Genomic DNA, 15,799 nt, shown 5'->3' with positions numbered 1-15,799 from the left:
TTTGGGAAAGACTTGGGCTAATCCGTTAACAGGGAAGTTATGGGAAGGCTACTTAATATATATCCTTATATAATGTTTTACATTTCCTCAAACTCAAGCAAATTACTAGAAATGGATTTTGTGGATGAAAAAGGCTAAGTACTGGGCTCATTAAACAATGGACCTGGACTCTATTTTATCTGTTATTTTTATCAATGATTTTTAAATTGCAGAGTAAAATCCCTTGGTTCACACCTGCCTAAGATCTGCTCTGTAGATAAGAACAAGCTCCAAACCAATAAAAATGACTTGTATAAAATCATAAAATTATAAACCTTTTTTACTAACTCAACATATATTTATCTGACATCTGCTCTATGCCAGGCCTTGGGGACACACTGGCAAATAAAAGCCTTTGACCTCACCTGCTTGCATTCTTCTAAAGGAGTCAGATAATAAATTTATATTTTTGTATAAAACATACAATATAAAATCCCAAAGATCCTAGGAAATTATATACACTCAGAAGTGTGAGTTTGTCTCCACTTTGCCTGCACTGTGTCCTCTGTGCTTCTGCTCCTGTTCACACCTATGGCACGTCCCGCCCTCTGACAGCTGGCTTTCCTCCTCTTCCACCCAGACACTGGCTCTCCACCATGGCTCTGGTTAGTCATAATGTTTGTTTCTCAGAATATCACCTTCCTGCAGGCTCACAGTCTATCTCATGGCCTTTCTTGAAGCATCCTATTAGCCTGATTCCAGCTACCTGTATTTCTCAGCTTAAATTCCCAAAACACCAATTCGAACTTCTCCAGCAAGCTTGGGCATAAGCCACTTAAAAAGCATGTAGACCACCCAAATTTGGAGGAAGTGCCCGCCCCAACTCAGTCAGGGCCTGAGAAACATGCCTTCCCGCTGCACAAAAATGGATGAGGACATTTCCTCAAAAAGCACCAGGAGTGGAGATGTTTCCCTTGAAGAAGCAGTAAGCATGGTTCATGATTATTTTGCTATTTACAAGTGTTAAAAAAAAAAACACTCTATTTAGACCACAGGTTCTTAGCTCTTAAATCCAAAATAAGGATGAAGAGTCAATAGAAACTCCTTATGTTACAAAGACAAACTAAACTAAACTAACATAAACAACACTCAACTAACATAAACTAAACTAAAATTAAATTAAGTTAAAGCCAATGCGACGAATGTTGAGGGTGTGGAGAAAAGGGAGCCCTTGTGCACTGTTGGTGGGAATATAAATTGGTTCAGCTCCTATGGGAAACAGTATGGAGGTTTCTTTAAAAAATTAAAAATAAAATTCCCATATGATCTAGTAATCCAACTACTGGGTATACATTCAAAGGAAATGAAATCATTAACATGAAGAGGTATCCACACCCCCAAGTCCATTGCATTACTTAAAATAGCCAAGATACAATGTGGAAAGTGTTCACCATGGATGAACTGATAAAGAAAATGTCATATATGTATGGCCCACAGCCTCTCTCAGAGCACCCAAGTCCTGCACTTTATTCCACCGTAAATCTTCCCCATTCCGCTCTCTGCCTTTGAGTCTTGAGTCTCTGCCGCAACACAAGTGACAGTGCCTAACTCCCAGCCATAAAAAAATAGCCTCTGTTTGTTTTCATTCAGTGACCTTTGTTTACTACCACAAGAAAAAAAACAAGTTTGGGAATTAAGATGATAAATACCTATAAAATCAGAAAGGATTTGAGTAGGGCCAGCAGAGACTTAATCAGTACATTTTTGTCCTTTGAGAAGGACATCGTAAGTTACTCAGTGTCATTGAAACTTAAAGTCAAGGTCAGGAAATGTCCCCTATGGAAACAATTGTAACAAAACAGACATGTCAGGTAACCATGAAGGAACCCATTTTAGGAGATTATTTGTAAAGTTGATATTTACTAAATGCAGTGTTGCCTCTGTTTCTTCCAAGGTCCAGCTATCAAAAAACTTTGACCAAGAGCTGAGTAAGTAATAAATCCACAGTGAGAGGCAAAAACTGAGATATTTGTGGGTCAGCTCTGATCCACATCCTGCCTCTTCCTTGAAGCTGGTGCAGATCTTTTAAGCACACTCAGCTCTCTGTTTGCCTTCAGTATCACCCTCATAGCCTACGAGAGCCCATGACCTTAAACTCCATGTTCTGTCTGATGCATAGTTAAGTAACTACTGTCCCTGGTCTTGCTAGGGTTTCCTGAGTTAATATCAGATCCCTCAGCAACAGTTACTTTTCTGAGGGCATAAGTATAGATGTACATACTGGACCACCCACTGTGGTAGCAACACAACTGGACTGACCACGGTCCCAACTCCTCGTGAAGCACCTGTGTCTTCCTACATCATAGCTCTTCCTGTAGTATGTGCAGCTGCCTGTTTTCTTAGGTGTTCACCACCCAACTAGAAAGACCCTAGGGCAATAATTGGGTTCTTTCATCTTTACATCCCTGGTATGTAGCATAGGAGCTGGCTCATAGTAAGGCTTGATGTTGACGTTTCCTAGGCTGTTGACTCCCATCTGAGAAAGAGCTACACATGAGTCAGCAACGACCTGGCAGAGGTAGCAGTGGTGTGTTTAACATACCAGGGGTTGCAAAGTTTTCCTTAAAGGCACAGATGGTCGGTTTTACATTTGCAGGATACGGGGTCTCTGGTAGAGTCTCTCAACTCTACCCTTGTCAGACAGAGCATTCCCTAGACAACAGAACACAAAAGAGCATGGCTGTGTTAATACCACTTCCTTCACAAAAACAGACAGAGGGCTGGATTTTGAGACCAGCCATAGACCTACCTTTGACATAGAATGTCAACACCTCAAATGCTACAAGCATTAGAAACATCCAACAAATCCAACAATATTTCAGCCCAAGGCTCTGTCTCTGGACCAGTCTCAAAGGCGATGTGATTTGGTGCCTGTATTCACAAAGGAAGGAAGCTCAAATTTTCACATCAGTTAGGGAAGAGGAAAGTGGAGGCTGGGTGAAGAGCCTGCCCAGGAGGAGCAGAAGGTACCTTGGTCTTCAGTCTCCACCACAACCGTGAGTGAGGCTCCGACCACCTCACTTAATGCTCAAAGAGCACTACAAAGCAGGCATTATCATTTCTATTTTACACCTAAAGAAAGTGACGCAACTTTGCAAATTGTCTTGTTTGAGAACACAAGGCTCCTGGGAGGAAAAGACAATGTCAAGTCCAGGTCTACCCACTTGCAGTAGCCCTGGGCTCAGTTCCAGGACTAGAGCCAGTGTCTCAGGACAGGTGCTGTGTGTATTTACAACAATGACCTGCAGTGTCCAAACAACCCTAGCCTCCATTCACAATATGATGTTTGATATTCTCTTAACTCTTGAAATCTGTCACCCAAAGATGAGAAGAAACCTTGTATGATGGAATTAAACAGCTTGGATTAACAACTGCACTGAAATTACATTCATGATCTCAGCAAAATGCAACCCACTGCACGTTTGTAAAGAAAGAAGTCTTTGTGTTAAAACGGTTCCATCTATTTCAAAAGTAGAGAATATAGTTTTTCTATAATTAAAACAGACTATTTTTATTATTTAAACACACTTTAAAGGTATAGAAAAGTTCTAGATTTCAAGTTCTCACTAAGATGAGGTTGAACTTTTAAAATAGAATGAACGTTGATCCATAACATTCATACAACTTGCTATGTCCTCTATTTCTGGCAGACCTTATCTCTTCTTCCTGGCCACAGTCTTTCTTTATACAGATTTCATTAAAAAGAAGCATGAAGATTTGGGGAATCAAAATATCACACACACACACACACACACACACACACACACACACAGCCTGTTAATATAACTGACCCAAAATATACACTAAAAAGATGATAAAAGTTCATTTGTTCTCCAGTGGATTTTGACCTAAGCTCATTGGCTGTCTCCTTTCAAAAGATGCAAACTTTTTAGAGGCAGTGCAGAAACAATGGCTAGATTCTCAAGTGTGCCAGTGGCCGTTTTCCTTTTGAGGTGCTGATAAAGAGGTTGTTTTGTTTTGTTTGTTTGTTTCTCAAGTTTTAAACACACACACACACACACCAATGGCTGGAACAAATTCCTTGTTAGAGTTCAAGGGCAGCGAAGCTCTCATGCTTCCTCTTAGGAAGTCTTTGCACTGACTCTGCCCCGGCCCCCAGACCCTCTCCTGTGCTCAGGCATCTCAGAATCTCCCCGCCACCAGCTCTCCAGAGGTCTCCTGGCCCTGTTAGCCTGTCCTGGAGACTTGAAAAAATTCTTGGCTATGGTGTTTTTCCCAGGGTTTTAAAAAGTCATTTTCTTAAAAAATAGCAATTTAACATTCAGGTTATTTTGAAGCCTTTGCAATCAAAGACTGCACAAGCAAAGGTTCTTATAGCACTCTCACCCACATGTCCATATGTTATATTTTGGATAGCCAAGATGTTAAACATAAGCTTTAATAAATGCAGCGAGGCTAAATGAAGTCAGCAAGCATGACATTTGCATTTACTGTTTAGCCATGATTTAGCCTCCCTGTTCCAGATGAAGACAGACAGGCTTGAGCGTGAGAGGGAAAAAAAATCAGTCTCCCTGGATTTTTACCAGTTTGTGGACACATATGATCATTTTCAAGTCTACCATCTCATTTCTAGTCTTTTTTTTTTTTTAGCTTTTTTCTTACCTCATTTTTCTTTCTTCATAACCTCATTTCGTGGCTCAAATGAACACAGAGGAAGTAGGGAAAGAATATTGCAAACAATACCTCTCAGGTATGTTTGAGAGAAGATTAGAATGCAGAGGATGCAGAGGATGAGGCTTGCCTGGGACTCGTGATTCACGTGATGTAAGTTACCATCCTGATGACTGTGGCTCGTTTTGTAAAACACAAAGTCTTCAAGAATACTCATATGATTGGGTAGTCAGAGGAAGAGCTACAGAAGAATACATCTTCGTTACTTGATTTCAAGTATAATGGCAAATAGCTTTCGACACTGACAGGGGAGCAACATTCAGACACTCTCTTTGTGGAGCCGAGCCAAACACCTGGATGGAAACTGAAAAAGGAAAATCAAGCAAATTACCTGTCATTGAATTGTCATGAAGTGAAACACTCAGGTTTTTGGAGACATCAAACGCAAACTTTTGATGAGTGGATCCCTCTTCAGAGCTAAAATTCTCTTAAAACTGCCCTGTGTTTCTTACGTAAAAGTCAGAGTGTCTTCAAATGAACTTATCTATGAAACAGAGACTCACAGACACAGAGAACAGATTTGTTGCCAAAGGGGGAGGAGGGATGCAGGAGGGATGGATTGGGAGTTTGGGGTTAGCAGATGCAAACTATTATATATAGAATGGATAGACAACAAGGTCCTACTGCATAGCTCAAGGAACTATATTCAGTATCCTGTAATAAACCATAATGGAAGAGAAGAATATATATATGTATATATATGTATATATATGTATAACTGATCACTTTGCTGTACAGCAGAAATTAACATAGCATTGTAAATCAACTATACTCCAATAAAATTTTTTTTTTTAAAAGTCAGAGCATCTTATGTCACAGAATGGCGCAGAGTTACAGAGAAATGGAACAGCAGTGGGGAGAGCACTTCGGGGGCTGGCCTGTCCTCCAGCAAGAAGACAGGAGGCGAACTGGGACACACCACCAAAGAGAGACTGACAGCCAACATGTCTGAACATTCACTCCAACAGGTGGGGGCCAAGTAATTCACCTCATTAAGCCTCAAAATACCCCCCCGCATGTAATCTGTACTCCTGTTCCTATGATACGACTAACGCTACTGCTAAGAGTAGCTATGACTTTTGATTGATTGTTGTATATCAAGAACTGTTCTAAGCACTTCATGTTTACATCTATGCATTTAGTCCTATGGCAACCTGTGAAATCAGTCCCACTTACTAGATGAGGTCACTGAGACCTGCAGAGATCCACTTACCCAATCGACATACGTCAATCTGTGTGGACGGGGTGGTCCTGGAGAGGATGACAATGTGGAATTGTCCCCTCAGTCTGTGAAAACCGGCGGCATTCCAGTCTAGAGTGTTCTGTCCAGGGACCCCTTCCATCCACTCAACACATGACTAGTTGAATAACTGCTGTTTACAGGATGCTCGGTGCTCTCGGACAGAGCCTGTGCCCTGTTGGTCTCGTCTTTTTCATGGCTCCTGTTTATAAATGCAGATACAAACCATCTGATGACCATGAACATGTTCAGCTGTTCTTTTCCTCTGCTCCCCGTTTTCATACATCTCAGAACTCACAATTCCACTGCTTAGTTATTAGTTGTCAGCAATAATGAATAAACTGAGAAGGACACAGAAAAATGCGGAGAAGAGAGGGATTCTACTACTTACTTTATTCACCATGATCCTGGCAACTAAAACTTTTTTTTTAATTTTTATTTTATAGTGGAGTATAGTTGATCTACAATGTTGTGTTAGTTTCAGGTGTACAGGAAAGTGATTCAGTTATACATATACATATATCTATTCTTTTTCAGATTCTTTTCCCATATAGGTTATTACAGAGTACTGACTAGAGTTCCCTGTGCTGTACAGTAGGTCCTACTAAAACATTTTTAAGTGTTAGCATGTGGTGCTCTAGCATTTAGTATTTTTACCCTGTAATACGTTAATACAAGTTTTTTCATTCTAAGGATGAGACCTTCTGGTTTGACCTTTTAGAGAGAACCTTGTTTCATTACAATGCCGTAACTATCTCTCTTTTCTGCAAATGTCTTTCAAATATTTATATCAACCTCAGATTTTCACAATTCACGTAAAGCTTGGAAACAGGAGTTCATTGACCCGGAGAAGGCAGAATACCAGCTCACTATAACCAATTAGACAACAAAAGCAACGCGAGTAGAGAACTATGTTTAACACTGACCTCCCTATTTGTAAAGAAAGTAGGAGGATGACAAGGGAGGTGGTGCCAGAATCATCCCTTCAGCTAGAGAAGGGATTGGAAGCAACACCTAGGCCAGCAGCTACCCTGACACTTCACGGCTCTGAACCTGCTAGTGTATGATGATGATGTTTTTCTAACTTAATTGTTAAAACCAAGGCAACATAAGCCATTTTTTCAAAAACGGTTCAAATCATTATGCTTTGAATTGTTTGTCTTTAACAATAAATGGATGTATTATGCCACGTAATGAGAAATCAGGGGTCAGGTGGTTTGACAATTGGAAAACAGAGTCACAACAACTTCCCCGGAGATCCATGTTCTTTCCATGTTTTACTATTTGGTTGTCTTTTACCCACATGCTTGTCTCCTCATGACTGCAGGAAGGCTGAGCAGGTCTGAGCATTCCATCTTTTTTTTTTTTTTGGCCAACTTCATTGTTGTTTTATTTTAAGAAATTTCCAGTCACCCCAACCTTCGGCAGCCACCACCCTGATCAGTCAGGAGCCATCGACTTCAAGGCAAGCCCCTCTACCAGCAAAAAGATTACAACTCGCTGAAGTGAGCATTCCATCTTCACACAGCGGTAGCCAAGACCTGGGGACAGAATGGTCCTCCTTTGCACCACATTTTAATAAAGAAGAAAACCTTTTCAGAGACCCACCACCAGCAGCAGCAATGATGAATTCTGTTCAGAACTTTGGTCCATTTTTTAAACTGGATTCCTTGTTTTCTTACTGTTAAGTTTTAAAAGTTCGTGAATATTTTGGATACCAGTTCTTTATCAGATACGTGTTTTGTAGAGATTTTCTCCCAGGGGGTCTTTACATTCTCTTTACAGTGTCATTCACAAAGCTTATTTTATTTTAATTTTAAAGAAGTCCACCTTAATAATTTTTTCTCTTTCATGAATCATGCTTTTCATTTTGTATCTAAAAAGTCATCACCGGAGAGGGCAGAGTCAAGATGGCAGTGTGGGAAGACACGGAGTTGGCGTCTCCCCACAGCTAGGGCGCCTGCCGGCCGCTGGTGGGGGACTCTGATGCCCAAGGAGACGGGAGGAACCCCAAAGTGAACCAGTAGGACGTGGGGGGACTGAGGGGGGAGGAGAAGTGGAGGCCAGACAGGGTCATCGGCCCTGAGACTGGGGAGATCAGGTGAGGCAGATGGGAGGGGCCTTCAGGGACCGAAGGAGCAGTAGAGGAGTGGAGGGCGTTTGCCCCGCCCACTCGAGCCCAGGAAGCCTGCTGGGCTCCCAGGTGAGGTCCCCTGCCCTCTGAGACCAGGAATGGGGGGCACGCCTGGGCCCTTCTGTTCCTTGAGCCTAAGCCCCACCCTGGACACCCCTCAGGGCCTTTTCCAGCCCTGTGGGTCCTGAGCATAGGCCCCACCCACCACCCAAACCTCACCCTTGCTTAGGCCCCGCCCTCCACAGCTAAGGCCTTCCCCCCCTTTTTTTCTTTCTTTTTTTTTTCTTTTCCCTCCTCCTCTTTTTTACTACTGTGGTACTGATGTACTTTCCAGTTGTTGATTCATCTATATTTTTATTTTTACATTCTTTCTAACATATCTGTTAGTTTCCTAGTCTAATTTTATTTTTTACTTTGTTATTGTTCTTTTGTTTTGTTTTGTTTTGTTTTGCCACCCTACGCGGCTTCTGGGATCTTGGTTCGAGAGCCTGGGGTCGCGCCAGAAGCACCTGTGGTGGGAGCTCCCAGTCCAAACCACTGGATTAACAGAGAACCTCAGACCCCAGGGAATATTCATCAGAGTGAGGTCTCACACAGGTCCTCATTTCAGCACCAAGACCCAGTTCTACCCAACAGCCCACAAACTCCAGTGTTGGAAGCCTCAGGCCAAACAACCAGTAAAACAGGAACACAATCCCACTCATAAAAAAAAAAAAAATGAGATGGCAACAAATTATGTCACAGATGAAGGAGCAAGGTAAAACCTACAAGACCAAATAAATGAAGAGGAAATAGGCCACCTACTTGAAAAAGAATTCAGAGTAATGATAGTAAAGATGATCCAGAATCCCGGAAACAGAATGGAAGCACGGAATGGGAAAATACAAGAAATGTTTAACAAAGATCTAGAACTAAAGAATAAACAAGCAGAGATGAACAACACAATAACTGAAGTGAAAAATACACTGGAAGGAATCAATAACAGAATAACTGAGGCAGAAGAACGAATAAGTGAGCTGGAAGACAAAATGGTGGAAATAATTGCTGAGGAGTAGAATAAAGAAAAAAGAATGAAAAGAATTGCAGACAATCTCAGAGACCTCTGGGACAACACTAAACGCAGCAGCATTCGAATTATTGGGGTCCCAGAAGAAGGAGAGAAAAAGAAAGGGTCTGAGAAAACATTTGAAGAGATTATAGTGGAAAACTTCCCTAACATGGGAAAGGAAATAGTCACCCAAGTCCAGGAAGCACAGGGAGTTCCATACAGGATAAACCCTAGGAAAAACACACCAATGCACATATTAATCAAACTAACAAATATTAAGTTATACAATGAGAAAAATGCAAGCACTGTTTAAACTCTTGATAAGTATTTTACAAAGAAATAAAACTTTAAAACTGTAAAAAAAAAAAAAAAGTCATCACCAAACCTAAGGCTATCTAGAATTTCTCAGTGTTATCTATTAGAAGTTATATAGGTTTGAATTTTACAGCTATGGTTCCTTGTACTGGTAATTGCTGTAGAAATGGGAAGAAACACATTTGCCTTCCTACAGCAATCTCTGGTCAGAGGTTGGCATGAACTTAATTGGTTTTCACTATTGATTTTTAAACTTCCAACATTGGAATCACCTGGCATATTAGTCAGGTTGAGGTTGTCCAGAGAAACAAAACCAGTAATGTGTGTGTTAGCATGTGTGTGTGTGTGTAAATAGGAACTGGGTCACACATTCATGGAGGCAGGTGAACGCTAAATCGGCAGAGTGGGCTGGTAGGCTGGAGACCCAGTATGGTACAGTTCCAGTCCAAAGGTAGTCTGATGGTCAGATTAGCCAAAGTTTAAAAAATCCATGGTATTCTGTGATGGAGAGAATTTGGGGAGAAAAGGGCATGTCCACTATTATCTGGAAAGTGTGGATTGCAAAATTTTTTGCAAAATAGTCAGACAATTTCTATAAATTTAAAAGTCACCTATTATTTGAACAAGCTATCATACACTGTGGAAATCAATTCCAGGAGTTTCAGACTGTAAACTTTTTTGTTGAAAAATTAAAGAATGAAAGACAGAATAAGGAAACAATATGTGTAAATACAGAGAAAGGTTTAGAGGAATATTCTACCAAATTATTAAAAGGCTGTGTTGGGGGGGATATTGAAAAGATGATATTAAATTTATTTTATAAAAACAAAACAAACAAACAAAAAAAACAAAGGTAGTCTGATGGAGGATTCCCCCTTGCTTGGGTAAGCAGGTTTTTTGGTTCTATTCAGGGTCTTCAATTGATTAGATGAGGCCCACCCACACTATGGAGAGCAATCTGCTTATTCAAAGTTCACCAGTTTAAATGTTAATCTCATCCAAAAACACCCTCCAAGTTGACACATAAAATTAATCATCACACCTGGGGAGCTTTAAAAAATACTGATGCCTGAGTCTCATCCCCAGTGATTTTGATTTCATTGGTCTAACAAGTGTTCTCAGCATCCAGATGTTTATCAGGGGCCCCAGTGGTGACACCTTACATTTTATCCCTGGAGATTTCACCTATAGATTCGGAAAGAAAAGATAACACCAACATACAAGAATCAAACTGTATGCTTCTACTATAGGAAGAAGCTCTTGTGTTACACTCTACCCACCTCTTTAGGGTTGTAATGATAATAACTGACTTTTTTCTCTGCAAAGTTGGGTTTTTTTGGTTTGTTTTTGTTTTAGGTAAAATGTCAGAACATGTGAAAATGCTGTACTTATTTATCTTAATATGCTAAAAATAGAGAAAATTTAAAAATTCTTCATGAGTCCAAGCTGGGCCATGACTCCTACTGATGGGGTTTACCCAATGCACTAATTCCAAGTTTGGCGACCATCAGCAAACTGGCACCTGCAATTAAGGCTGCAGGCATAAATTTTCCAGAGTGGTAGAATCTCATTCCCATAATGCCAGCCAAGGTTCCAGATGTAGCTAAGAAAACCCAAATGTTCCTTGTATCCTGAGACAGCTGACAGGCACCCAGGCCCACTAATCCACCGAAGAGGAGCCTGGCAGCCAGGGATGGGACACCACCTGCTTTTGCATAGCCAATGATCCCGCTGGAAGCAACCAGTGCTACATAGCCAAAACCAATCCAATGTAAAGGCACTAGTGGGCCGGAGTCCTTCTGCATTGTTCTCTTTCACTCCGTCCAAATGGAAGATCACACCAGGCCCTCACCTCCTTCCCAAAGGTCTGCATTTGCCGACAAGGGTGCACAGGCCTAGGAAACCTACTGTTTCTGCCACAAAGTTTAACAATATTTTTTTCTAATTCTATTACTCATCAATTTCCTCATTCCTCCTTGTTTTACATGTGGCCATTTTAATTTATATTTATGGTAATTAAAAATAAATTAGATTTAAAATTCAGTTTCTTTTTTTTTTTTTTTTTTTTTGCGGTACGCGGGCCTCTCACTGTTGTGGCTTTTCCCGTTGCGGAGCACAGGCTCTGGATGCACAGGCTCAGCGGCCATGGCTCATGGGCCCAGCTGCTCCGGGGCATGTGGGATCTTCCCAGACCGGGGCATGAACCTGTGTCCCCTTCATCGGCAGGTGGACTCTCAACCACTGCACCACCAGGGAAGCCCTAAAATTCAGTTTCTTAACCACAACAGGACTTTCAAAGGATTCAATAGCCACCTGTTGGCTACTGTCCATGTGTCCAGCAGCACAGATATAGGCTCTTTCCATCTTTGCAGAGAGTTCTGTTGGGCAGCCTTGATCTAGAACAATAAACTTAGCTCAGCATGCTTTGTGCCAAAAACTGAGATTATTGACACACAATCCTGCCAACACTTAATATGCAGCTGAAGAAACAATGCATGTGAATACATAATTATAATAAAATGTGATATTAACAATCATAACATATTCATTACACAAATATTTGGGAATCATGACTCACTTCTTTTTTAACAATCCATCTTTTAAGACATTTCAGTCCCACTTTTTCCCTTAGGTATTAAAATTGTATTTCCATATACTTAAAAAAAATAAAGAATGTTTATAAGCAGCAGTAACAGGGGTAATGGGGTAAAGAGATGTTTCTTAAGGTAATTTCCTGCCCTATAAAAAGTGACACACCCCACACTGTCACCAGGTACAGGAGGTGACCCAAAGCAGCATGTCTGTAAAGTGTGATAGCACCAGAAGTACTCTAATTAAATGAATCCTCGAGAATTGTAAAAGGAAGTGAGAAGCATGAATCCTGAAGTACAAGCAGAACCGGGGTTGTTGGTTCTGCCTTAGAAAGCTCTCGGGGCACAGAAATATGCAGCCAGAACACCAGCTCTCATATTTACAGTCAAGCAGACCACAAAATTATGTCAGCCCCACTGCTGAATTCTCTCCCCCTTGGCGAGTTGCACGAGAAGCCCAGACATCAGAATTTCATTTGTGCATGTGGCATCAGAGTTATTCCTTGGAGAGTGAAGTGGTGGCCTGGGGTGTCTACAGCCCCAGAAAGGAATTACTGTCAGGCCGTGCAGACATGCCAAGGAAACAGGGTCTCAACACATGGAACAGGGGAGCGGATCAACTTCGGGGGTTCGGTTTCAGAGCCGCTCGGAAAAGTCTCTCCCTTACTCTTCTTCTGGTAACTGACCCGCTCTCTTCCCCTGGATCCCTCACCTGAGAACTGTGTTCAGAACCTGGGGAAACCCGTCTTCTCCTCGCTCAGCATCCGGACTCGCTCCACAGGCCCATGCGGAGGCTATGGGGCAGTCACGTGACACTGGACCAGCCAATCAGCCTTGAGAGGAGTCCGCAGAGGCCTCACCACCACCCCACCCCAGATCCCGACTCAGAACTTGGAGCCCTTGCTCCCTGTCGCCTGCAGAATGCTTGCTGCACCAGCAAAGAACAGCAGGCATTTGGAAACCTTCAGACGGATTTGTAAGTCTTTAAACAATGTTGTTTTCTCAAAGAGCAGAAATGCTGGAAAGGGAATATGTAAATAAAGAATGAAAAGGTGTTTGATTTTCTGATATAACCTAATTTTACTACAATTTTAACCCAGTGACACATGTCTTTAAAAAAAAGAGAGAGATGCCCTAGTGGATTGAACGGTGGTCCCTAAGAAGATATGTCTAAGTCCTAACCCCCGGAACCTATGAATGTAGCCTTGTTTGGGAAAAGGGTCTCTGCAGCGGTAGTTGAATTAAATATCTCAAGGTAATCCTGGATTATCTGCCCTAAATGCAATGACCAGTGTCACAGAGGAGGCGGCCATGTGAAGACAGTAATCAGAGTGATGTGGCCACAGAAAGCAGTACCTGAAGCCACCCAAAACTGAGAGAGGTGAGGAGGGAGCCTCCCCCAGAGCCTTCAGACTGAGACAGGCCCTTCTCAAACCTTGATTCCAGACTTCTGGCCTCCAGAACTGGGAAAGAATACATTTCTATTGCTGTAAGTCACCACGTTTGTGGTCATTTGTTACAGCAGCCCTAGGAAACTAATATAAATGCTAAATAAAAAACTTCATTTGTGGAATCATTCAAAACTTTGGCTATAGGAAGTATATACCTAAAAACAACTTCTTGCTTGTATTAATGCTTGGTCTAACATTAAAAGAATATCCAACAAAATGCTTGGTGTTTATCCAAAAATATTTTCTTTCAAGCTAAGCCAGATTTGGGGAAAGTCTTGGCCTGGTTTCCCAAACTGGCTTTGAATCCTATTTCTTAAGTCAAAAGCAATGTCAGGGCTTCCCTGGTGGTGCACTGGTTGAGCATCTGCCTGCCGATGCAGGGGACACAGGTTCGTGCCCCGGTCTGGGAAGATCCCACATGCCGCGGAGGGGCTGGGCCCGTGAGCCATGGCCGCTGAGCCGGTGTGTCCGGAGCCTGTGCTCCGCAGCGGGAGAGGCCACAGCAGTGAGAGGCCTGCATACCGCAAAAAAAACAACAAAAAAGTACTTCCATTGTTTGGTTTTCATATTCTTATATTACAGGCCAAGATAAGACAAGGAGAATAGGTAAAATTGCTATTATTTCTTTCAAGAAATAAAGGACAGAGTCTCCTCCATACATTTAAATTGGCTTCTTCATATTTTTACATTTTTCTAAGGCTTCTAGCAATCAAGGAGCAGAAATAGTACTTCCCTCTTGTAAAGCGTCACATGGTTCCCAGCAAGGAAAGCATCCTATTGATTAGAGGGGAAATTAAACAATTGTATTTTCCATTGATTCTTACAATGCCCGAGTGTGGCCGCTCAAAATTACTTCCCACCAAAGCATTCAGTGGCTCAGGAAAGGGCAGACCTCTGCCTCTCAGGGATCCGTATTAGAACACCAGGATCCAGTGTGAACTTACTCATTCACATGGCTCCCCTGTTGAATCAGATCTTCGCAGGGCCGCTACTTGTCCTTCAACCGAAGCCAGAAGGAGACTGTTTCCAGAACAGCTGTAGGAGGAGACCCATTTGTACTTACCGGTGTTCCCCTCCCACCCCGCAGCGGGCAGCCTCTCTCAGTGGCTCCGGTGCCTGGAATTGCCCTTAGACACGCGTTCCTTCCCTTCTCAGCCTGGAGTGGTAACTTCTCAGCATGGCTTTGTCTGAAGCTGCCTTAGCGAGAGGAGACCTGGGGTCACTCGAGAGCCCTGGGACCTGTCCTCAAAGAAGATGGGAACAGGGAACGTTCTCACAAGGGCAGTGGAGATGCTGAAACAAGACCCAGGGAAGATAAACGTCCTCCCGAACCGTGTTCCTGCAACAGATACAGAAGAAAAAAAACATGGAGGGCCCCAGCTAAAAGAGGCATTTTTTTCATTGGGTATTTCAGATTGTGCCAAAATGTGCCCGTGCAGCTTTAGGTCCCTTCGAGGTGCCTGCTTGGCTGGTGGTGCTGATGCTGTCAGTGCTCTGCTGGTACCCATCAGACCTGGCCACGTCAGCGCCGCAGGCTGACTTCCAACCGTCACCGTTTCATCCCTGTGCCTGGGGACTTCTTCTGGCAGCTGGAGTCTTGTAAGGCAGCATCAAGGAATTAACACCCCCTACCCCCCCCCCACGCAGCCCTTGAACAGAGACTGGCAGGAACTAAAGCCTAAAACCCCTGGCTCCATCATGCTCTGAGCTGAGTGTACCATGCTGGTGCCCACGGGACCCCCGCAGCATTGAGCTCTGAGCGCCCACACTGGTTATCTTCTTCACAATGCACTCTTTATTGGCTGCCTCTGCTTACAGGCCTTCCTTCCCCAAGCCCCCTCCTACTGATGTTTCCTGGGCTCTCCTCCAGAAAAACGTGCACTTGTCTCAAGGTCTGCTTCTGGGGAAACCAAACTAAAACAATTGGTAGAGTTATCTGTAAGAAGAACCTCCCCTCTGCCTAATGGCTGCTAGCTCTGCATTCACAAAAGCTCTCTCTGTTCATAGCACCATCTTATTCTCTCAAGAAAGAATCATCCAGGATAGTTATCTGGACTAAATACATTGTTTCCCTCTTGGCTTGTGAGTTGATTGTTGACAGAGAAATATTTTAGATCTATCATTTGTAATACACCAAGAAAGAACAGTATGCCAGGTACCAAGGCGGTATCAGCAAGAGTCCTAGGGGGACTAAACCCTCACCCCCAACCCAGAAATCCAAGGAGTCAAACCCTGCCCCCAAGGAAGCCAAGTGGAGAATCTAGACTTTCACCACCACCTGGAAGTCAC

General features: G+C 42.7%; 1 protein-coding gene across 1 annotated transcript; it reads right to left on the bottom strand.

The window, feature by feature from the left end:
- Nucleotides 1-10,928: 10,928 nt before the first annotated feature.
- LOC307064670 (transmembrane protein 14C-like) lies at nucleotides 10,929-11,273 on the bottom strand (the record flags this gene model as incomplete). Its single annotated transcript, XM_079721342.1, has 1 exon — nucleotides 10,929-11,273. One exon carries the CDS (start codon nucleotides 11,271-11,273, stop codon nucleotides 10,929-10,931), a length of 345 nt encoding a protein of 114 aa, XP_079577468.1.
- Nucleotides 11,274-15,799: the final 4,526 nt, after the last annotated feature.

This window comes from Hyperoodon ampullatus (assembly GCF_949752795.1).
Source record: "Hyperoodon ampullatus genome assembly, chromosome: 15".
NCBI lineage: Eukaryota > Metazoa > Chordata > Mammalia > Artiodactyla > Ziphiidae > Hyperoodon > Hyperoodon ampullatus.
The sequence above is the reverse complement of the archived record's forward strand: the minus strand, read 5'-3'. Positions and strand labels throughout refer to the sequence as shown.